Here is a 25130-nt window from a genome sequence, read left to right as displayed (position 1 = left end):
ATGAAAGTTTGGAGTACCAACTCCACAGCCCTGGGTACAACCAATGTATGAGTGAATTATACTTGTTCTGGAAGGGGCTGAGGCAGTGGTATGCTGGTAAATGTTTAACAGGCTCTCTCCCCGGTCCACCTCTGCACCCCCCCCCCCGTCCACCTCTGCGCCCCCCCCCAAAAAAAAAAAATTGCAGAGCTGGCTATAGCTGGGGAGAGAGCCTGGGGGGGGGGGGGGGGGCAATGCATTACTCCAGGAAAAAAAAATTTTAAATGATCCCAGGTTCCAATTTAACTCATGTTTAATGTGGGATAAAATGCCATAAATAAGTAAATAAATATAAACTTTTAGTGTTGAGCACCTGATTCTCAAAGTGGACATATTCCAAACACTATAATGAAAATAAAATGATTTTTCTACCTTTGTTGTCTGGTGGCTTTGTTTTTCTGATCATGCTGGCCCAGTATCCGATTCTGCTGCTATCTGTCCTCTTAACTCCGTTTCCAGGCCTTCCTTTCCATTTATTTCTTTACTTTCTGCCTTTCTTCTTCATTTCTTGCCCTACAACTGTAAGTAAAAGCTGGGTCCTCCGCAGACTTGACTGTCCAGTGGATCCAGCTTCTGCCTATTTTCTTCATCCATGTGCAGTTTTTCTCCTCTCTTCCTTTTCCCTCATCTCATCTCCTTCCTCACTCTTCCCTCCCCTCCATCCATGTCCAGCATTTCTTCTCTCTCCCTTCCCTCTCCTCCATCCATGTCCAGCAACCCTCCTCTCCCCGCTGCCCTCCCCTCCATCCACCCATGTCCAGCAACTCTCCTCTCCCCTGCCCTCCCCTCCATTCACCCATGTCCAGCAACTCTTCTCTCCCCTGCCCTCCCTCCATCTATCCATATCAGCAATTCTCTTCTCTCCCCTGCCCCCCTCCAGCCAACCATACCCAGCGATTTTCCTCTCTCCCCTGCCCCTCCATCCATCCATATCCAGCAGCTGTCCTCTCTCCCCTGCCCTCCCCTCCATGTCCAGCAATTTCTCCTCTCTCCCTGGGCCCCTCCCCCCACTTAACGCCAGTAGCCTACTTTTCCTGCCTTCTTCCATCCCCCTCGCCCCCGATCCCCCACTCCCCAGGTTGTCCACCATTTCCTGCCTGCCCTCAGCTCCCCGATAGCTCTCGTTTCCTTCCTGCCGCCGCCCTGCCTTTAAATATTGTATTTTTCCTCAAGTTGCGGTGCCGGCATTGAAAGCAGCAGGCTCGGCTCGCCTCCTGCCTTCCCTTCCCTCGCATGGTTCTGCCCTCTTCTGATGTATTTCCTGTTTCTGCGAGGGCGGAACCAAGCGAGGGAAGGGAAGGCAGGAGGCGAGCCGAGCCTGCTGCTTTCAATGCCAGCACCGCGACTCAAGGAAAAATACAATATTTAAAGGCAGGGCGGCGGCAAGAAGGAAACGAGGGCTATCGGGGAGCTGAGGGCAGCAGGAGATGGTGGACGACCTGGGGAGCAGCCGGGGGAGCCTGCAGCTCGCGGGGTGGGGGGAGGAGAGGCAAGCCGGCTCGCTCTCGGTAAACAACCGGCTCACAAGATGCTGAAAAATGTAACAACCGGCTCTTGTGAGCTGGTGCGAGCCGGCTCCAGCACACCACTGGGCTGAGGGAATTCAGCAGCTGGCAATAGAAGGCGGGGCTGGAGGTTGGGAGGCAGGGATAGTGCGGGGCAGACTTATACGGTCTGTGCCAGAGCCAGTGGTGGGAGGCGGGACTGGAGGTTGGGAGGCAGGGATAGCGCTGGGCAGACTTATACGGTCTGTGCCAGAGCCGGTGGTTGGGAGGCGGGGCTAGTGCTGGGCAGACTTATACGGTCTGTGCCCTGAAGAGCACAGGTACAAATCAAAGTAGGGTATACACAAAAGTAGCACACATGAGTTGTCTTGTTGGGCAGACTGAATGGACCGTGCAGGTCTTTTTCTGCCGTCATCTACTATGCTACTATGTAATAGAACACTTTATTTATGGAGCAGCTTTTGAGCCCAATCCCTGGCCTAAGATTTGTGAATTCTTTCCCCGATCAAGCCAGAGATGCGATGGGATCGTTACCTTCTGTTTCTAGCTTTTCTGCATTTAAAGGGCTGGTAGGTGAGCTTCCGGAGGACTTCCTTCCACTTAGACCAGACATCATTGCCATGGAGGAAAGTCGTCCAATGGCTCGGACAGCATGGCCTGTTTTCTGAAATAGAAAGCAAAAATGAAATGAAACATGCTATTTCTGTGCGGGGAGTTAGTCCATCATTTTACCTGCGCAATGCATTTTTATAGAGTTCACAATAAGATTTTCCCACCAGATACGCAGGAAATTTTCTAGAAAGCTATAGCAATTGGCTTCCTTGTTGGTTAGGAGTGGAAATGGTGCTTTAATTGGTTAAAACACAAATTAAAATACATAATTAATGCAAGAGCAGTGACTGAGATATAGCCCTGAAGGATGAAAACAGGATCGGCTAATGTTAATCCTTCTTATCTGTTCCCTTCTCCACTACTGCCAACTCTAGACTTCGCGCCTTCTGTCTCGCTGCACCCTACGCCTGGAATAAACTTCCTGAGCCCCTACGTCTTGCCCCATCCTTGGCCACCTTTAAATCTAGACTGAAAGCCCACCTCTTTAACATTGCTTTTGACTCGTAACCACTTGTAACCACTCGCCTCCACCTACCCTCCTCTCTTCCTTCCCGTTCACATTAATTGATTTGATTTGCTTACTTTATTTATTTTTTGTCTATTAGATTGTAAGCTCTTTGAGCAGGGACTGTCTTTCTTCTATGTTTGTGCAGCGCTGCGTACGCCTTGTAGCGCTATAGAAATGCTAAATAGTAGTAGTAGTAGTTAAGCGCCAAACCCAAGATGGTCCACACTCTTGTGGTTCGGGTACTGTTACAAAAAAGTTTTGTGTTTTATTTTCAATTTAAAAAAAAAAAAACCTCTCTCTCTTCTCCCTCAAAAAAATAAAAATAACCCACTTAACTGAAACGACTCCAATGTGTGGGTTTTGGATCAGTCAAAAACGAATACAAACATATGACTTTATTTTCTATGGGTGCGTAACAGTTTAAATTAGGACTCGGCGAGATGGTGCCCAAAAAAATTCAAATTCTTTCTTTTGTTAGAACAAATGCTATAGTACACATCGAATACTATACAATAGTACAAACATTGCTCCAGATCTTAGTAATCTGATACTCTCCCCCTTATTGGTGAAGAAATCATGCCCTGTGTACTCAGCCTAATTGTAATACCAAGCAGGGGCGTAGCTGCTATGGGGCCACGGGGCCACAGCCCCCATAGATTTGGCCCTGGACCCCCCTGCCAACGAGCCTCTCAACCCCCCTCCCCTCCCACCGCCAACCTGCCATCAACCTGCCATCGCCGTCTAGTACCTTTGCGACCCCAACCCCCGCCAGCCAAAGTCTTCTTGCTTTGTTTGGTTTCTGAGTCTGTCTGACGTCCTGCACGTACACAACGTGCAGGACGTCAGACTCGCAGAAACAGAACGAAGCCTTGCAGGACGTCAGACAGACTCAGAAACTAAACGAAGCAAGAAGACTTCGGCTGGTGGGGGTTGGGGTCCCCCGCCAGCAAAGGTAGGCGAAGTCACGGCGACGGTGGGCGGGCCACAGTTGTTGGAGGTGGTTCTGGCGGCGTGGGGGGTGTCTGCAATGGCGGGTGGCGTCGGCAATAGCGCCGGGGAGGGGTTGTCAGAGGCGCTGGGGGGGGGGGGCTAAAATGTGCCCCCTCACCTCATCTCTGGACCCCCCCCCTAACAGCGAAGTCCAGATACGCCCCTGATACCAAGGCCGTAACTATGGGTGGGCCTGGGTGAGCCTTGGCCCCACCACATTGGAGTCAGGCCCACCCAGTCAGTGGCAGTGGCATGGGTCAGTGAGAGCAGAACTGGAGGTGATGCCAAAATCTGCACTGTCTAATGCCAACCCAGGTTTAACCTGAGGCCCCACCAAAATAAATCACCCCTGGCTATGCCACTGCGTAATACCTGCCACTTTCTTCTTGCCATATACTTCTTTATTCTGTCTTTGGAAAGAGTTTTGACCTCCATGGTTTTGATGTCTTGCTGCAGCCAGGGATGCTGAAGGCACTCGGTACAATTCAAGCGATTCCTGCTCACAAAAGAGACAAGAGAATGCTCAGTCCTTCCTGAAGCAAAATATATCAGGCAACAGGGAGCTTAAGGCCTAGGAACAAACAGGTTACCACACTATAAACAAAGAACTTTTAACTCTGGCAAACTCCTCAACATCCTTCTTGAAAAGTAACGGTTTGTTCAACTTGTGCTGGTGAATAAAGCTCAGGGATTTCAGATTCTGCTCATTATTTATTTGTAATGCTTATACCCCGCACTTTCCCACTCAATAGCAGGTTCAATGCGGCTTACGTATCAGGTGAACAGAGTAACATAGGGTGGATGTAGCCAGTGGTGTGCTGGAGCAGGCTCTCACAGGCTCGTAAGAGCCGGTTGTTAAGTTTTTAAGAATTTTGGGAGCTGGTTGTTAAAGTAGGGCCCTCCATGGCTTCTTTAACAACTGGCTCCCAAAATGTGGGTTTGGGCCCCCTGCTGAATTCTCTTTTACTTTGCTGGTGGGGATGCTGAGCCCTGCCAGCCAAGTAAATAGACTACTGCTGCTCCCAGCTCCTTGTTTCCAGCTCTGGGCAGCAGGCTGAGACTTCTCGAGCATGTGAGAGAAGTTCCAGCATGCTGCTCAGAGCAAGACGTTGGGAGTGGTGGCTGCCAGCAAAGGTATGCCTAGCGTGCCCGCACGAAGGGAGGGAGGAGAGAGAGGCAAGTGTTGCTCCCCCCCCATCCCTGGCCACCCCTGGCCCTTCCAACTGCAGAGCTGGCTACGTTCGGAGAAAGAGCCTGTTGTTAAAAATTTACCAGCACACCCCTGGATGTAGCTATAAACTGATGAGTAAAGGGGTGGTCGATTAGGTATGGATAGGTAAGATGGACAAGAAGGGAGGAAGGTAAAGGTAGGGGAAAAAAGAGGAGGGTGTATATTGGGAATGGCGTATTGTTGAGTATGCGAGAATGTATAGGTAGGGGAAGGAAGAGGGATGTGTTAGAAAGCACATTCTAGATTCAGTCATCATGGTCAGATCCGGTAGTGCATTTGGACTCATATTCTAAGTCCGGTCATTTGTGTAGGCTTGTTTGAAGAGGTAAGTTTTTAGAAGTTTCCGGAAAGGTAGCAGGTCCCTGATTGTTCGAATAGATCTTGGTAAGGCATTCCATAGTTGGCTGCCTAAGATGGAGAAGTTGGATGCGCAAACAGTCTTGTATTTGCGTCCTTTGCAATTAGGGAGATGCAGATTGAGATAAGTTCGAGAAGATATTGATTCGTTTCTGGCAGGAAGGTCAATCAATTTTGTACATGTATTCTGGGGCTTCACCGTAGATAATCCTGTGAATTATTATCATTTTGAACCTGTTATTGTAGCATAGATGTAGTAAGCATTTCTCTCACACACAGAGGTAGAATAATGTTCCAAGCAATTTTCATAGATAAAACAGTGTTATCCATGATAATGGCCATTAACGAAACTACTTCCCTGATGTGGATTAAAGAGTGCGTATACTTTTAGTTGCAGAGAGCAGAGCCTTTACTGGGGAGGGGCTAAGGTGGAGTTTGTAGTTATGTACATACTTCTGAAAGTTCAAACATACAACGTGCAAATTAGCTCAGAATAATTGTGTGACACATGGAGTAGGCGTACGTGTAAGCGCATAGTTTTCCTGCGGTAATTTTCATAGTGGTACTACGTATGTCCTTTTTGCTTTGAAAAATCCAGTGAAGTCCACACAGAGAATTATACCCATACCTGCATTTGTACCATTACTCTCTTAAGGGATCACATTTATAAAGTTGACACGCAAGTGCACATGTGCGCACATATGCATGTGAATACAAAATTCTGCCTCTGTGCTACTCTGCAAATACCTGCTTAACTTACAAAGTACGAATTGCAAGGGGGGGGGGTGCATTCAAAGGCGGAGCATAGGTGGGATACAGGGAGGGCTCCCACTTATGTATGCAATTTAGGGTCCTTCTACTAAGAAGCTGTAAGCCCAACGCCCAATATGGTCGTACCTCTCGCTATACAGGAAGTGCCGCTGGGCTACCACAAGCAGCCTGGCAGTACTTCTCACCCCTACCACGCCATCATTTCCGGCACCAAAAAAATGTATTTATTTAATTATTTTGGTAGCTCTGGAGTCCACCCGGAGGTAATCGGGCAGTCACACGAACTGCCAGGTTACTGCTGGCTTAACGCAGGAGCCCTTACCGCCACCTCAATGGGTGGCAGTAAGGGCTCCCCTTGAAATGGCCGCACAGCAAGTGCTTTACTTGCCGCTCAGCCATCTCCTGTAGGAAAGTGAGGCCTTCCCTTTTACCCGCTTCTGAGAAGTTCTGAGAGAAGAGGACATTTCTCTGGTAAGTGAACGCTACTTTGCTTTGTGCTGTGGGAACTTAAAGATTGGGGTTTAAAGGAGGAATTGTAGGTTAGTGTTAGGCAAAAATAAAAATATAAAAAGCAAATTTTAACAACTAATCTCCATAGTCTTTTCCACTCAGTTTTAAAAGCTTTGTACCACAGCATTAACAGATAGAATCTAACAGGCACTGCAGGATCTAGTATTCTATAATGCCACGTTAGCGCACCTAGCGGCATTTTACTAAGGCGCGTAGGCGCCTACATGCGTGTCAAATTGGCACTACCAACTGGCTACTGCTTGCCCTGGGCGTTAATTCCATTTTTGATGCACGCCCAAAGCATGTGGTAGAAAATATTTACTATTTTCTACCATGTGGTGCTTACCCGGCGGTAATTGCCAGTTTATGCGCGCTGGGCACTTACCGCCTGGTTAGCGCGTGAGATCGTACCGCTAAGTCAATGGGTGTCGGTACGGTCTCAGCCTGAAAATGGATGCGCGCCGGTTTTAATTTTGCCGCACGTCCATTTTCTAGCACCAAAAAAAAAAGCCTTTTTCCAGGCGCGCTGAGCAAATGGACCTGCGCGTGTCCAAATCACGCACCTACACCAGTGCAGGCCACTTTTTTGGTGTACCTTAGTAAAAGGGCCCCCTAATCTGTTATAGAACGGTAGCATAAGCTGACATGTAGAGGCCCTACTTTAGGTGGCTAGATTGGGGGTGGGGGTAGGAGTAGGTGTCAGGGAAATTCTGTGCACAGAGTTTTTTGGGGTTTTTTTTGCTGAAAGTGGCAGGTTCTAAGTCTCTGTGTTAAATTAGATTAAAACCAAAAAGCGTAACAAAAACTGTTCTTAAAATAGAGTACAGTGTGCTTTGGGCCTTCACCACAGTAGAGCTCATACTTTTCACTAAGATGTTCCTTACCATTATACCATGAATTGCTCTACATTATGGCCAACAAACATCTCCTGGCATGTAACCCAAAATATCTTCTTTTCTCTATGCCACATGGAGGAAGTCAAAATGAAAATAAAGAGCAAGGAGTCGATATTTGTGCTAATGGAGCTGTCCACATAATTAAGTGTGCTACTGCTGATTATACACAAACTGGATAAATCTGATGTCTGTCTTGGGCACAACTCAACCGGGAGGTTTTCTTGTCTGGCTAAATATCCCCCGTGTTTACAAAGCTTCACTAGTGGCTGCTGGTGCTCTACACAGTCCATTCACTTTGAATGGGCTGTGTCGGCATTGCCATACAGTTTTGTAAACCGGGGGTTGGGGGTACCCTGTTTCCCCAAAAATAAGACATCCCTTGAAAATAAGACCTAGTAGAGGTTTTGCTGAATTGCTAAATATAAGGCCTCCCCCGAAAGTAAGACCTAGCAAAGTTTTTGTTTGGCCCCGATGGGACATGGACACAAAAACCTTAATTTTTTTCGCTGCAACCCAAAGACGAAATAACATTAAAGGAACAAGACTGAGGTGGAAAATCTATTGTCCAGCAGACTCCTACCATCCTCCTTTACGCTTTTGTGAAGATCAACTACCGGTAAGTGAGCCTGGAAAGAAAAGAAACATCCCCCTTGCAGAAATAATAAAAGAAAAGAAAATGAGTAACTGAGCCCTTTCGGCGCTGCTCCATCGCCAAGGGCTAAGTCAGACTAGAAGGATGGAAAGTGTTGCGAATGTACAGGAGGAGTGCATAAAGCGCCACCAACGGGGAACGGAGCTACCGTAGAATTTTTTCTTTTAACGTTTGTAATACGGTAGGGATGATCCTGCGCCCTCACAACCTCCCGAGACCCCCAGCCAGAGCAGCCCGGCCCCACATTCCATTACCTTCCCTAGTTCATACCCCTCCTCCATTCCCAGCCTGGCCAGGGTGGCTCTGCTCCGCTCGAGTCCTGCAGTCACTGTGGGCAGATAGGCGAGCCACGGCCTACTCCTGCAGGATACCGCCCCCCACTTCAATACTGTTCCCGACCGCCATAGTCCCCCAACTACTCCCGAATAAGACATCCCCTGAAAATAAGACCTAGTGCATCTTTGGGAGCAAAAATTAATATAAGACACTGTCTTATTTTCGGGGAAACACGGTGTATGCGCACAGTGATTTTGTGTGGAATGATTTTAAGTTGGATGAATTTTTAACTAGAGTTATGCAGTTATAAGCAGATTTTAATCAGATAGATTTTTTCAAATATCAATCTTTAAGGATCTGACACTATGTCACAGGCTCTAGAATAGTTCATTTGACAAATGAAAATGTATGTGACTCCAGATGATGATGAAAACAAAAATATCAGGTCGCCACTTCCCCACCCTACAATCGTCCAAAGCAGGAAGCCAGCAGCAGTAGTGATGGAAGCAGTGGAACCAGCCAGCGTTGGGCCTACGAGGAGGTGTGCCCTCACAGACGCCATTATTCAGTATGGGTTTCCAGGGCTTGTGAATGTTCATGGACTCACAGGCCCCCATGTTGACTGCCACAAATGGTATAGGTCACAGTAGAAGTCCAGTGAGAGGGGGAGTGGCCCTGTTTCTGTGACCCCCCAACCACTGATGATGTGATCCCATTTGGCATACCAATTCACAGTCTGGGAATAACTGGTCTGGATGCTGCTATTGACTGCTATGGTTGGGGAGGGCAACATAGGACACCTGCTTCCGCTAGACTGGAAAGAGATGTAAAATATGCAGAATCACAACATTTCACATTTTCATCTCTTTACTTCATGTCTTTCTTCAGAAGGCTGCTGATGAATTTCTTAGCATCCTCGGAGATCTCATCAAAGGCCTCATCGTCAAAATCCCAAGTTGCTGAGGTAACATTGGCTAAAGTCTCATTGTCATTGTCTCCCATGAATGGAGAAAGTCCGCTGACCCTGTTGGAACAAAGAAAGAGAAAAGAGAAATCATTCCAGAACCTCATCTTATGAGTAAGGATGTTATGAGTAAAGATGTCAACACAGGTGCTTGTGAATTTTACCAAAGATATCCACATACAGGTATACAATTACACATTTCCCAATGAAGACATTTGTTTATCAGGTTTAACTATAGATGAGCCTCTAAGATACTCTACCTTCTGTTTATAATTTAACAGCAAAGAGTGTGTCCACTCAATATAATCAGATGGCAGACCTACACCTGTTAACCTGGCACAATGGGACATTTTACTCTCAGTAGCACGTATACCCACCCTCACCACTGATGCACGACTAAGGGAATGTACCTATCACACTATTCACAGAGCATACATGTCATCCTCTCAGCTGTTTCACGTGGGGGGGGGGGGGGGGTTGGTGAGGCCTACCTGCCTCAAATCTGGGGGAGGCCAGGGCTCACTATACCATACGTTGTGGAGTTGCCGTTCAGTGCAAGCCTTCTGGCGTCGTATACAACGCTTTATGGAATTAGAGTTGGGAATTAAGGTTATGGGAACGGTAGAACAGCTGCTACTGGATGTGCCGGGGGCCTTTAGGAGCCACAATAAAAATGAAGTGATGCTCCAGCGTAAGTTATGCTTGCTTGCCCGCAAGTGTATCCTGCAATACTGGACGTTACAGGACCCCCCGGCTTATTGGCATTGGAGGAACCAGGTACATCTCTTGGCGACCTGAGAGGCACAGGAGTCCCGGTCAGCACCAAAGAGACGGAAAAGTTTTTTGGCCATTATCTCCAGATTCTACACCCTCGAGGTCGTAGCCTACTCCTCAATGTGACATGAGAGGGGTTTGTTTGTTTGTATGTTATACTCCTATTGGGGGAATTCTGAGTTCCTAGTTGGGTGGGTGGGTGGGGAGGGGGAGGTAGGGAACTTCAAAGATTACATGTGGATTTACAGTTGGGTGGTTAGGGGGGAGATTAGTGGATGGGGAGATTTCAGTTTCAGGGGAAGGGGGGTTTATTGTCCTAAAAGAAAAACTTTGATGACGAGTACGATTTTATTGTTTTCGCATTTATTTGTAAGATGTTCAATGGTTATACATGCATTGCATCTATCTGTATGCTGTTTGATTGGATGTGTGATCAGTAAAAATGATTGAAACTAAAAATTACCCCCTTAGTGCACTGCAAGGCACTTTTCATTTGCAAAAAGGGTGGTAGGAAAATGAAATGGCCTCTCGCAACATGCAGGGGAGACAAACACACAAATATATTTGAAGAAAGTACAGGTTAACAACAGAGGATCCTTAGTACAGGGATACAAAGAGAAAGCTGGGGACAATAGAACTGCCACAGGAAGGACCAGATGAGTCTGGGGTTATAGGTTTCTATTAAAATCAGGCACAGCAGGAAATACAATGGCCTCCAGAGGGCAGTCACGATCAACCTATTTCTACTCTGTTTACCATAGGCACTTAAGAGTGCACAGAACTCTTCAGTAATGCAATATATCACACAAGCAACATTACTTGCTACAGAAAAACAGAGAAGTAACTCTTAATAAGAAATTAACAAAGGAAATATCTTCAACCTCTTTTTCAGACCACAAAACATGGAGTAGAAGCCTAAAATTAAACAGGAGATACACAAGGAACAAAGGAAAAAAGGTGTAAGCCTTAACACGGTAAATCCTCAGCTTATTTAACATTAAATCTGACTAGTTATTAACCATCGAACTAAACACTTGTAGGGATAAGCAAATAAAATGAAGACCCCCAAGTTTCTCGCCTCCATACGCATCACCAAAAACTCTTTTCTTCTATCCAGAGTTGCCTTAGTCACATCAGGGTATAATCACAAAAAATTGCTTTGGAATTACGAAAATACAGTTTCATTACAGAGTTCAAGTCTTGCTCAAAAACAAATGAAACGAACAATGTAGCTCTTTCTTGAACATCAGAAAATGTCTCTTCCAAATCTGCTGACAGATCTTTTGAGGCATTTTGGTCTTGAACTTGTGTTTGTTGATCCACAGTAGGTTCCACTGTATCCCATGAAGCACTTGGAGAAATGAAATGTTTTTGGTGGGGGAAGCAAAGGTTAGCATTGGTGAGCACCTGGGCATTGATCACCCCATTTTCTCTGCCTCCCTTTGCTTTCCTATTCTTCGTCCCTCCCTTCCATTGTCCCCTATCAAAATTCAAATTAAAAATACCTAAGGGTGGTTGCACGATTAGGTATAAACTGTGTTTTGGACTGCTAAGTGCTTACGTAAATTAATTGTAAAGTCTACTTTTTATGAAAAAGAAAAGTGAAGTTAGTTCGATATTATTATTATGTGGATTATGATTATTTTGCGGTTATGATTATGACAAGTATTATGTATTTATCTTAAGAGAATATTCCTGGAAATATGATAGATGCACTGTCCCCAGCCCATGTGTGCTGATTAGAAGGCATGATAGTGGATTCCCTTGAGGTGTGTTTGCTTTCTGCATAAAGAAGAAAGTACAGGTTGAAGATAGTGTGAAAATGTGAAATTATTAATATTAGCGTTATCAATATTAAAACAATATCAATAATATCAATGTTAATATTCATATCAACCTTATTAATATTCATATCAAAGTTATTAATATTCATCTTATTAATACTGGGCTATTTTTTGGGCTACCTTTGGCCACAAATTAGGCTGGAAAATGTTTTCGCCATCTGGCAAGTCTGCCTAGCAGGGTGGGGATTCAGTGAATCTCCTGAAGGCCTTAACCACATGCCCCTGCAAATGCGTGTGTCACACGCCTAATGTGTGTGACTTGGCATGCCTGAAATTTTTAAAGGCACACTGACAAACTGAATGCTCGCTAATGAATGCACATCCCTAACTTACGTGGAGCGGCATTTTCGATATGACGTCTAAGTGAAACTTTGGACGTTTTGCTCTAAAAGTCCAAAATCCGAATAGAAAACATGACCATTTTCAAAACTACAAAACGCTTTTTTTTTAAAATGCCATTTGTAACAAGGTTTTGTGCTCTGTGCATTTATCTTTTTAGGCCATTTTCAAAAAAAAGAATGCACAAGTAAAAAAACATAGAAAATCAAGTCATTGGGATGTAGGATGGATCAGTATTTTTTAGTAGACTGGCTCCCCAGATATCCCAGGAGAGCAATGGGGCACCCTAGGGTGCACAGCTGTTGATTTCATATAAATGCTCCCAAGTACACTTATCACTGTTGCTTCCTTATCTTGTCTGATGAGCCCTCCAAAATCCACTACCCCCAACTGTGCACCACTATAATAGCCCTTATGAGTGAAGGGGGCACCTATATGTGGGTACAGTGGGTTTCTGATGAGTTTTGGAGGGCTCACACTTTACACCATAAATGTAACAGGTAAGGGGAGGTATGGGCCTGGGTCCACCTGTCTACAGTGTACTGCACCCACCACTATATTACTCCAGGGACCTGCATGCTGCTCTGATGAAGTATTCCCCAAGTCTGGTCCTGGAATACTACTACTACTACTACTCAATATTTCTAAAGCGCTACCAGACTTACGCAGTGCTGTACAATCAAACATGAAGAGAGACAGTCCCTGCTTACAATCTAAAGGGCATAACAGAGACAATCAAATTAGGACAGCATAGTACATCTGATTACACAATAGTTCATAGAGACAGACTAATAGATCTAAACAGCTAAAGACAATTAAGGTATGCAAATGCATAATACAGACAGATTGGTAATGGTATTGAATAGAGGAGTAATGGTTAGGTTAAGTGCCAAAAGCAGAGTCGAAAAGATGGGCTTTGAGCAAGGATTTGAAGATGGGTAGGGATGGGGCCTGACGTATCAGTTCAGGAAGTCTATTCCAGGCAAAGGGTGAAGTGAGGCAGAAAGGGCGGAGTCTGGAGTTAGCGGAGGTGGAGAAGGGAGCAGAAAGGAGGGATCTGTCCAGTGAGCGAAGGTTCCGGGTAGGAATGTAGGGGGAGATGAGGGTGGAGAGGTAAGGAGGGGGCAGCAGAGTGAGAGCATTTGTAGGTTAGTAGGAGAAGCTTGAATTGTATGCGGTAACGGATCGAAAGCCAGTGAACTGACTTCAGATAGTATCTATTTTATTTTTGTTACATTTGCACCCCACGCTTTCCCACTCATGGCAGGCTCAATGCGGCTTACATGGGGCTATGGAGGGTTAAGTGACTTGCCCAGAGTGACAAGGAGCTGCCTGTGCCTGAAGTGGGAATTGAACTCAGTTCCTCAGTTCCCCAGGACCAAAGTCCACCACCCTAAACCCTAGACCACTCCTATATAATGGAGGCAGTGTATGCAAATCAAGTTCATGCATATTCATTGTGGATACCCTGAAAACCTGACTGGCAAGGGGTACTCCAGGACTGGACTTGGGAAACACTGCTCTAACGGACCTGCTTATAACATCTGAGGCTGTCATAGAGGCTGGTGAGTACTATTTTTATTCACATTTTTTGGTGGTGGGAGGGGGTCAATGAGCACTGGGGGCGTAAAGGGGGGTCATATCCGAATCCCTCCAGTGGTCATCTGGTCATTTAGGGCACCTTTTTGTGTCTTATTCGTTAGAAAAACAGGTCTAGACCAACACGTTGACGTTTTCGCCGTAGACGTTTTGTTTTGTTCCATTGTAGCTGTAAAACATCCAAGTGTTAGGCATGCCCTAATCCCCTTCAAAACACGCCAACACGCCCTCTTGTCAGTTGGACAAACGTCAGATGAAATGCATAGATAAAGACGTCTGAAAAACAGGTTTCGAAAATACTGATTTGGAGGTTTTGAGAAGAAATCCGTCCAAATGGTGCTTTATGACACTTTCTGGCCATTTTTCTCTTTTGAAAATGAGCCCCATAGTACAGAAATCCACAGCCACTGTCTGTCCTGCCATAAAATAGAACTGCACTGTTCTCTATTGCTTATCTGCTTGACCAAGATCCTCAGTCCTTGGTCTTTTGGTAACCATTTAAAGTAATAGGGAACAGCCATCGCTTTGACAGATTATGGAAACAATTTCTAGCTTGGAATGTAAGAGTAAACTGATAAAGCTGTGCCCTCTGAGCTCAAAAATGCATTTTGTACTCAAGCCATAATGCTACAATTACATTAACATCCAGGACACAGCTTGTTTACCAAAGTCTCTCACAAAATACTTAACTTGGAGCTTTCCTGGAATCTCACACAATATTTAATATAAACTTCTAAAAATTTTAAATCGTTTCCACAGGAGTATTTTGTAAGGCGCAAACTGCCATCAGCTACTACAAACCTTTCTTTCATTGCACTGATGGCTATTAACCCTTTTCAGTAAGACTGATATAGCTCCAAATGTACGTGAACTCAAGGTGGGAGAGGACTGGCTGATCTGATGGCTCAATGCTATAATTGAGCATTACAGTGTGTGGAGATGCAGGCTTGATACGCCTCAGGTTGGCAGGGGCTGGTGATATTAAGGTCGCTGACTCCAGATTTTCAAGACAAGCTAATCCTGTCCTGGAAGTACCTCATTGCCTGAAGACCTGTATTTCACATGGGGCATCGGAGGGAATGGAGGAGAAATCTCAGAGCAGAGGGATAGACAGACGAGGGACTGAGGCACCAAGGGGAGGATAGGGAGAATCAGGAATCAAAAGAAGATGAGGGAATGGGAGCTGACAGAGGGGGAGGAAGTACAGGGCAGAGGACAGGATCTGAAATCTCAGAGGGCAAAATGGGGTCAGTATAGAACCCTCCTCTGATACCAATTCCATTCCTTACCTCACTCACACCCCCTTCAGTCCTCTCCCTACACCCCATAGCCCTTCCAATCCCTCACCACATTTCCTCGGAGCTCCTCACTCACTCTTCCCTCGTCCTATCTTCTCATTCATAGCTCCCACAAGATCCTTTCACGCATACCCCAGAGCACCACCAGTATCCTCACCTACTCACCCCCCCGTTCACTTTCTTGCCACTCTTTCCCCCTCATTTATTGTCCCCTCTCCATTCACATTCTTGGTTCCCCATTTCTTTAGGAACCCTACATTCCCCAGTTTCCTACTTCTCATCTCCTCACTTGCCCTCCCATTGCAATGCGACTTTACGAGGAGGGCAGTGCCTGTCAGGCTGTGTCATCCCCTCTGTGCTGCCTGGGGCCACTGTCATACTTTGAACCATACAGGACAGCACAGTTCTGCACATTCCATTCTGGGCCCAGCAACAGGAGGAGGTCATGTCCTGAAGAATTTCACCGTGGGCAAGCCACGATGATGCCACAAAGTGGAAGAGGTGCAAGAGCCAACACCGCTGCTACTGCTAATGTTCTGACCCCAGTCTCCTACAGGAATTACACAGGGAAATGGGGAAAATCTGCAGAAAGAGCTACAATTTGTGCCCCTTCCAGTAAGCCATATAGACCTGTGGGAAATTAGGGATCTGGTTATAGTGCTTGGATATATTACAGTACTAAGAACACCTGTTCTCTTGCACTATGAAGTAAGCAGAGTGCCAATTTGCCAAATAAGCAATCTATTGAGAAACATTTTAAAAGTTTTGCTGTGGGCACATTTTATAAAGGAAGATGGGGCATCCTATGGGTACCAGGGGCGTATCTGCGTGGGGCCACAGGGGTCTGGGCCCCCACAGATTTCGCCCTGGCCCCCCTCCCCGCCGTCAACCCTCCCCCGCTGCTAACTTTTGCTGGCGGGGGGCCCCAACCCCCGCCAGCCGAGGTCCGACCCGAAGTCTTCATATTCCGTCTTCCTCCGTGGCCATGCTGCAAGGAAGTAACGCTGCAGTGCTTATTCGTTGAATCCAGTTCGGAGTCTGACGTCGCAGCACATTGTACGCGCGTACAACGTGCTGCGACGTCAGACTCCGAACTGGATTCAACGAATCAGCACTGCAGCGTTACTTCCTTGCAGCACGGCCACGGAGGAGTCGGAGGAAGATGAAATATGAAGACTGCGGGTCGGACCTCGGCTGGCGGGGGTTGGGGCCCCCCGCCAGTAAAAGTAAGCAGTGGGGGTGGGTTGACGGCGGGGAGGGGGGTGGAGAGAGGCAGCGGCGGCAGCGGTGGGGGGGGGAAGGGAGGCAAAAATGTGCCCCCCCTCTCTGGCTCTGGCCCCCCCTACCGCCGGATTCCAGATACGCCCCTAAGGTACTGGTGTTCATAGCTCCTCATCTGAATTCCCCTTCCTAGGGTCTAATCTTAGTGATGGAATTCAGTAGATGTGCTGCTTCCTAGAACTGTAGTAAGTCACTGGTTTAAGTAAAGGAATGAGTCCCAGCTGCAATTCTTCAGATAAATAAAGAGCGGATATATGAGTGTACAGCACCCCATCCTTGTTAATAACCTCACATTTCCTTTTCCTTATCTTCCCATCAGAAAGCTGTTAACTAGCCCTGTCTTCTGCTTCCAGCACAATTGTGATTTATGAGCCCTCTGGCCCTGTGATTTAAAATGGCTGCCTTCCACGGACACACACAACAGATGCCCGAGCTCATCCTAAAACTGGAGCACAAATGGAGAAATCAGTTTTATACAGAATTACAAAACAGAAAACAAACAAAAAAAACAACAACCCCAAAACAAACAAGCAAACAAACAACCAACGAAATATTCTTAGTAGAGTGTTACTATAGTATGCACAGTATGGCCTGGGGGAAGTTAAACGATTATACATTATGTTTTCTGTTCTGATTTTATGCCAATCAGATTGAGTTTCCTGGAAACAACACAGAACCGTTGTTTTCCACGAAAGACACATTATTTTCCTACCAGTAACTTTTACAACTTTAATAGCAAAACTCCCCCCCAGACAGTCTGAAAAAGACTCTCCTTTGAGAAGATGTTTCTTCCAGTTTTGGGAACAGTCATAAAATTCTGGAACATCTGCAAAGTCGACTAAAGTCACTGTGCCTGCCTCTTGGATATAGTGAAGAAAGGTTGCTTTTTCTTCTTTTGTGGCAATGTTTTTTTTTAAATTCTTCACCAAACACTCTTCTCAAAATTAAGATAGCAAGCAGTAAAACCTGTCGTTTCTTTCTCTATAATATCAGCAAAATTCGCCCTTTCCTTTCTGAGCACACTACCAGAACCCTCATTCACACTCTTATCACCTGCGCTTAGACTATTGCAACTTGCTTCTCACAGGTCTCCCACTTAGCCATCTCTCTCCTCTTCAATCTGTTCAAAATTCTGCTGCAACACTAATATTCCGCCAGGGTCGTTATGCTCATATTAGCCCTCTCCTCAAGTCACTTCACTGGCTTCCTATCTGTTTCCGCATACAGTTCAAACTCCTCTTATTGACCTATAAGTGCATTCAATCTGCAGCTCCTCAGTACCTCTCCACTCTCATCTCTCCCTACATTCCTCCCAGGGAACTCCGTTCACTGGGTAAATCTCTCTTATCTGCACCCTTCTCCTCCACCGCTAACTCCAGACTCCGTTCCTTTTATCTTCCTGCACCATATGCCTGGAATAGACTTCCTGAGCCGGTACGTCAAGCTCCATCTCTGGCCGTCTTCAAATCTAAGCTAAAAGCCCACCTTTTTGATGCAGCTTTTAACCCCTAACCTTTATTCACTTGTTCAGAACCCTTATTTTATCATCCTCACTTTAATATTCCCTTATCTCTTGTTTGTCTGTCCTAATTAGATTGTAAGCTCTGTCGAGCAGGGACTGTCTCTTCATGTTCAACTGTACAGTGCTGTGTACGTCTAGTAGCGCTACAGAAATGATAATTAGTAGTAGTAGTAGTAGGATTTAAATGTCCAACATTGTTTGATGGAGTACAAATCCTCAGAACCCTTTCCTCCACTTCTGTATAACAGAAGAAAGTTATGGTAGGATTGCATAGGATGCTCTTACGTCACTGGCATAAAATACCCCCCTGGGAAAAAATTTGTTACAGCTCCAAAGAAACTAGCTTTCGACGATCTATTCAAACATATAGGGGCCCTTTTACTAAGCTGCATAGGCGCCTATGCGTACCCAATGCACACCAATTTGGTACTATCACCTGGCTACCACGTAGCCCGAGCGGTAATTTAATTTTTACAAGTGCCGGAAAATGTCCAGCGTGCAGTGCTAACCGGGCGGTAATCAGCAGTGTACGCGCACTGACGATTACCGCCTGGATAATGCGTGAGACTTTACTGCTAAGTCAATGAGTGGCAGTAAGGTCTCAGGCCCAAAATGGATACGACCCAATTTTTATTTTGCCACACGTCCATTTTCGGCCTGAAAAAAGGCCTTTTGAATATGTAATTTTGTTCTTTATAATAGTCTCTATCATTTTGCTCGGCACTGACATCAGGCTCACCAGTCTATATTTTCCCGGATCACCTCTGGAACCTTTTTAAAAAATTGGCATTGCATGCCAACTAAATCTAATTAGTGACAATAATTGGCTTGTTATTCAATTAAACGGTGTGCTAAATTGGGCACGTGCCCAAATTTGCGTGCACAATTTTTGGCAACTTATATAGAATTAGGGGGTAAATGTGTGCATAAACCTTGACACCTGTTAGTGCAGTGCTTCCCAAACCTGGTCCTGGAGGCCCCCCAGCCAGTCAGGGTTTTGGGATATTCACAATGAATATTCAGGAGCGATATTTACATGCACTGCCTCCCCTGCATGCAACTCTCTCTCATGAATATTCATTGTGGATATCCCCCCACAAAAAACTGACTGGTTGGGGTGCCTCCAGGATCAGGTTTGGGAACTAGTTACTATATGTGAGTGGTGTCTATCGTTTCATTACTAGTGCAATTTGAAGTTACTAGAATTGCTGTCTGGTACATAAGTACATAAGTAGTGCCATACTGGGAAAGACCAAAGGTCCATCTAGCCCAGCATCCTGTCACCGACAGTGGCCAATCCAGGTCAAGGGCACCTGGCACGCTCCCCAAACGTAAAAACATTCCAGACAAGTTATACCTAAAAATGCGGAATTTTTCCAAGTCCATTTAATAGCGGTCTATGGACTTGTCCTTTAGGAATCTATCTAACCCCTTTTTAAACTCCGTCAAGCTAACCGCCCGTACCACGTTCTCCAGCAACGAATTCCAGAGTCTAATTACACGTTGGGTGAAGAAACATTTTCTCCGATTCATTTTAAATTTACCACACTGTAGCTTCAACTCATGCCCTCTAGTCCTAGTATTTTTGGATAGCGTGAACAGTCGCTTCACATCCACCCGATCCATTCCACTCATTATTTTATACACTTCTATCATATCTCCCCTCAGCCGTCTCTTCTCCAAGCTGAAAAGCCCTAGCCTTCTCAGCCTCTCTTCGTAGGAAAGTCGTCCCATCCCCACTATCATTTTCGTCGCCCTTCGCTGTACCTTTTCCAACTAAAGAATAGTTTATTTATTTATTTATTTATTTGCTGCATTTGTATCCCACATTTTCCCACCTATTTGCAGGCTCAATGTGGCTTAAATTATGTTGCAATGGCATCACCATTAACAGAGTAAGAGGTTCAGCATATTGTTACAATTAATATGCAGGAATATCAGGTAAATAGGGTAAATAAAATGATAATACATAACATATAAGCGAGAGCAGAATAGGATATAATGTTCAATGATGATAGTATAATTAATTAAAATAATCAGATTAGAAGGGATCAGTATTAGTTGGTTCTGGTATAGATTGGAATCAAATCGTTAAGGAGGATTCTTTTTGTAAGTCTCTTTGAACAGGCGCGTCTTCAATAATTTCCGGAAGGTTGTCAAGTCGTGTGCTGTTTTTATAGTATTCGGTAGTTAGTACATAAGTACATAAGTAATGCCACACTGGGAAAAGACCAAGGGTCCATCGAGCCCAGCATCCTGTCCACGACAGCGGCCAATCCAGGCTAAGGGCACCTGGCGAGCTTCCCAAACGTACAAACATTCTATACATGTTATTCCTGGAATTGTGGATTTTTCCCAAGTCCATTTAGTAGCGGTTTATGGACTTGTCCTTTAGGAAACCGTCTAACCCCTTTTTAAACTCTGCCAAGCTAACCGCCTTCACCACGATCTCCGGCAACGAATTCCAGAGTTTAATTACGCGTTGGGTGAAGAAAAACTTTCTCCGATTTGTATTAAATTTACTACACTGTAGTTTCATCGCATGCCCCCTAGTCCTAGTATTTTTGGAAAGCGTGAACAGACGCTTCACATCCACCTGATCCACTCCACTCATTATTTTATATACCTCGATCATTGTGTACAGAAGTATGTGAAGTTAGATGCGTGTATTGATTTGTATTTAGGACCTCTGCAATTGGGGTAGTGAAGGTCTAGGAAAGTACGTGATGAGCCTTTGGTATTTCGTGCTGGTAAGTCAATTAGGTCTGACATGTATGATGGGGCCTCTCCATGAATGATTTTATGAGTTCACGTGAGTTAGCTATTTTCATTGAGAACATTCTGCCACTGAGCTCAGGAAGACAGTCACAATCCAAAAGACAACCAAGTGAACTTACAGGATGTAGCAAATGACGCCTATACTCCACATATCCGTTGCATAGCCAATAGGTTCATAATTTATCACTTCTGGAGCCACAAACTCAGGCGTTCCAAAGAGAACTTTCAAGTTTGGAGTATTTTCTGAAAGAAAAAGAACATAAGTAGTTAACAACACTCATTTTTGTTTAAACAAATAGGTCAAAAGATCTGTGCACCATTGGACGTGAAAATCCTTTTTGTACCTCCACTCTGCTAAATGCCTATTCCTCCTTAGGAAACTGCTGTGATGATCATTTATCGTCACATAGGATTTTACTATCCCATCAAATCCTAACAGAGATAAGAAACTGGTGTTAGTTCAACAAGAACAAAGATGGATCTTTCGGTTACAGACAGTGCACCCAAGGAGGTTGGATACTAGTTTAGAATGGGTCCATTTTTTCGGAAAAGACCGGGCCATTGAGGATGAATTGAGATGACGTCAGACGTCAACGCATAAAATGAGAGCAGGAAGAGGTTAACCACTTCCGGAGAGGAGAACAGACTGTAGTGAAGTGAGGGTTATAGAAGGAACTAGGCATAGTTTGAATTCGTGAGAACGGCCGTTGTTGTAATTCTGCTGCTGTTTTCATACAGAGTCGCCAATACCACGGACCCTGAGGCAGGACGAGTGAGAAGTACCGAAACTTTGGCCAATGTCGGCCGTGGAGAGGAGAGACCAAGCGGCAGTAGTTTTGAACACAGCTGGTTTGATTCGCTATAAAACAACAATTGGTTGAGAAAAATATATAAAGAGGAGGTTTTTTGCCTATGATGACAGCAAGAACTCCGGCAATTAAAGAGCTGTAAAGCCAAATTAAGGAGTCTGTTGAGGCTTTTTCCTCCGTTGTAGCATATATCATAGGGACAGTTCACTGTTAGGATTTGATAGGATAGTACAGTAGTAAGGTGGCCCTAGCGGACGCTCAAATACAGTGAGCACATAGGATTTTAAACAGAAATACAACTATCTCTTCTGTAATGCAGTTATATTTATACAACCTCTGAGATGTGACACACAACTTATTGCCTTTTGGCTCATCATGTCTGTCCTGCTGTCTCTACCTACTTGCTGTGTGACTGTGGACACTATTCAATTGACCTTCAATTTAAAAACAAACAAAAGTAATTGTGAGAGCCAGGACTATTGCTGGATATAGCAATTAATGCCTGAGAAGAAAGGGAGGAATCTCCCTCCAATAATACAACTAGCCTGACTCATCAAGCACACTCAGAGCAACTAGTGTAACTAAAACATTTTAATAATTATTTTGTTATTTTATGCTAGCTTGATATAATGCCAAAACTACACATGATACCACTAGGTGGTTAACAATAAAAAACAAGGGAATCAGAAAAAAAAAATGTTTACAGTAATCCAAGGAGGGTAGAAAGAGCGCAAAAGAAAAATCAGAGTTGGGGAAGGGAAGACGGAAAGCAAAAAAAAAAAAACCAAAACCAAAACCAACCCCAAGAAGACAAAAGCCAAGGACTATAATGGCTTCTCCACCTCCAACACCTCTCTTTTTCTCCTTCTCCTTTATACACTTTGGGGTCCTTTCACAAAGGCGTGTTGAAAAATGGCTTGCGGTAGTGTAGGCACGGATTTTGGATGCGCGCCGATCCATTTTTCAGCACGCCTATAAAAAAGGCCTCTTTCTTTTTTTTGCCGAAAATGGACGTGCAGCAGAATGAAAATTGTTGCACGTCCATTTTGGGTCTGAGACCTTACGCCAGCCATAGACCTAGTGGTAACGAATCTGGGCGGTAATGACCTACGCGCGTCAAATGCCACTTGGTGGGTGTCCATTATGCATGCCAGAAAATAAAAAATATTTTGTGGACGGACGCCAAAATTGAAATTACCGCAAGGGCCATGCGGTAACTGGGCGGTAACTCCAATTTGGCACGCATAGGCACCTACGCAGCTTAGTAAAATAGATTGGAATGGGGGAATGGGAAAACGTTTAGGGTCATATTTTTGGCCAAGGCTGAGTGACCTAAATCGGATTGCCTAGATTTAGGTGAATTTTCAGCTGAAAATGATCAAAAATGTAGAGAAAGCCAAAGTTTAGCAAACCTTGTTGCGGAACTCAACCTTGTCTGAAAATTGGTTCCCCAGTATTTATAAACTTTTTAAATAAGAGTGAAATTCCGTCCTTAAATTGTAACTATGCAAGTAAGTCAAAAAAAATGTAAATCTACTTGAACTATTCAGGTCTTAAGATGTGCAAAAAATTTCTATGTCAAACACAAGCCATTTACTTTGAATTTTTGAGACTTCCAAAATTGATCCATCAGTTAGTCAAAATCAGCTAAAGAGTGTTTTCACAATACCACAAGGGAGATTTGAAAAATACATTTTTTTCTCCCTCTCCTTTACACACTTTGGGGTAACCTTCAAAAGCTAATCAAGAAATGTATTAAGTTATGTCCAATAAAAAAGGTATCATCTTATTTTCTTTTCCATGATTTATTTTGTTTGATTTCTATTGATAACCTTAAGAGTGGACTAACACGGCTACCACACTCCTCTACTTAAAGAAACAAAAAAGGTTGAATGGACTTTTAAGATTTCTACGGGTTCATGACATTTTACTGTGAACCTTTTTAAAGATATTTCCAAATCTTGGGGTCCTTTTACTAAGAGTCATGTGGGCACTAATGTGTCTCCTGCGCATCATAATACACTATCGCGGGGTGTGATCAGGTGCCCAGTGGTAGTTCAGGCATCTGCGCATGCTTCCGGTTCTAAAAAATACTTTTTAGTGCCGTGGGTGTGGGGTTTTTTTTTTGGGGGGGGGGCAGAGAGTAGGTGTGCCCAGTGCTAATCAGCTACACTGCCAAAGCCAACTAATTAGCATGCGGTTAATGCGTGAGCCCTTTGCGCCTTCTAAATAAGCGTCGATAAGGGCTCACATGTTAATGGCCATGTGCTAATTGGGAAACTAGTACCTGGCCGCCAATTCTTTATATTTGCACTTGTAAGTTTATACAAGCAAAAACACTTGAAAGAAAAGCACATAATAGAAATAAAAAATAGTAAAAAAAAAGAATAACATCATTATACCACAACAAACCCATCTATTCATCACATATCCAGGAGACAATGACAATGACCTAGACTACATCTCCCACCTCATTTTCCCCTGTTCTATCCCCTTTCGCCTCATCGACCCCTCCCCCAATGCTCACCTACCCTTACTCACACCTCCCCTACTCCCTTCACTCTTGCCCATTCCCCTCCGCCTCATCTACCCTCCAACTGCTCACTTACCCTTACTCACACCTCTCCTACTCCCTTCACTCTTGCCCTTTCCCCTCCGCCTCATCTACCCTCCAATTGCTCACTTACCCTTGCTCATACTTCTCCTACTCCCTTCACTCTTGCCCATTCCCCTCCGCCTCATCTACCCTCCAACTGCTCACTTACCCTTACTCACACCTCTCCTACTCCCTTCACTCTTGCCCATTCCCCTCCGCCTCATCTACCCTCCAACTGCTCACTTACCCTTGCTCATACTTCTTCTACTCCCTTCACTCTTGCCCATTCCCCTCCGCCTCATCTACCCCTCCAATTGCTCACTCACCCTTGCTCATCCTTCTCCCACTCCCCTCATCCCTGCATTTCTACATTCCTATTTCTTTTATTACTCCGATAATACTCAACTTATTTCTCTCCACCAATACTTTGTAATCCCAATTACTATGTAAGCCGCATTGAACCTGCTTTGAGTGGGAAAGCGCGGGGTACAAATGTAATAAATAAATAAATAAATATGTGCTACTTAGTGCAGAAAATTAAGAAGAACCAAAGGAAAATCTCTCTTAAAGCAATAGGGTACCTGGCCATTAATAGAAAAAAATAGAAATGCGTCCATTTTACAACTACGCTAAAAGTGGCCTTAGCGCACGGGGAAACTCACGTGCTAATCACAGCACATGGCCCCTTTTAGCACAGCTTAGTAAAAGCCCCCCCCCCCCCCCCCGATTTGGAAATGGAAAGTGTATTTAAGTCTTGAAGGACTCTGGGCAAAAGTTACAGATGGGACAAAAGGAAATCCATCCATCCTCCAGCGCAGACCACAACTTTGTCATTTATTTTAAAACAAACCAAACTTTGTGCTTGAAAGAAAAGAACTGTTGTGTCTGAGGGCAGAACTTAATGCTTTGCATTCTTGGGGTTCTTTAGCTATTTATTTTTCTTTTGTTAAGCAAAATTAAGTACAAACGGACCCAGCTG

The 25130-nt window shown here is 44.8% G+C and overlaps 1 protein-coding gene across 1 annotated transcript in view; it reads right to left on the bottom strand.

The window, feature by feature from the left end:
- Window positions 1-25130, bottom strand: part of LOC115473940 (myosin light chain kinase, smooth muscle-like) — a 247079-nt gene that overhangs the window by 12138 nt on the left and 209811 nt on the right. The window contains exons 13-16 of the mRNA XM_030209146.1: window positions 20866-20989; window positions 9219-9371; window positions 4027-4150; window positions 2079-2208 (exon numbers count right to left, since the gene is read on the bottom strand). Coding sequence (XP_030065006.1) covers window positions 2079-2208; window positions 4027-4150; window positions 9219-9371; window positions 20866-20989 — 531 coding nt within the window. The remainder of the gene's footprint in view (window positions 1-2078; window positions 2209-4026; window positions 4151-9218; window positions 9372-20865; window positions 20990-25130) is intronic.

The sequence above is a fragment of the Microcaecilia unicolor genome, chromosome 7 (assembly GCF_901765095.1).
Source record: "Microcaecilia unicolor chromosome 7, aMicUni1.1, whole genome shotgun sequence".
Lineage (NCBI taxonomy): Eukaryota > Metazoa > Chordata > Amphibia > Gymnophiona > Siphonopidae > Microcaecilia > Microcaecilia unicolor.
The sequence above is the reverse complement of the archived record's forward strand: the minus strand, read 5'-3'. Positions and strand labels throughout refer to the sequence as shown.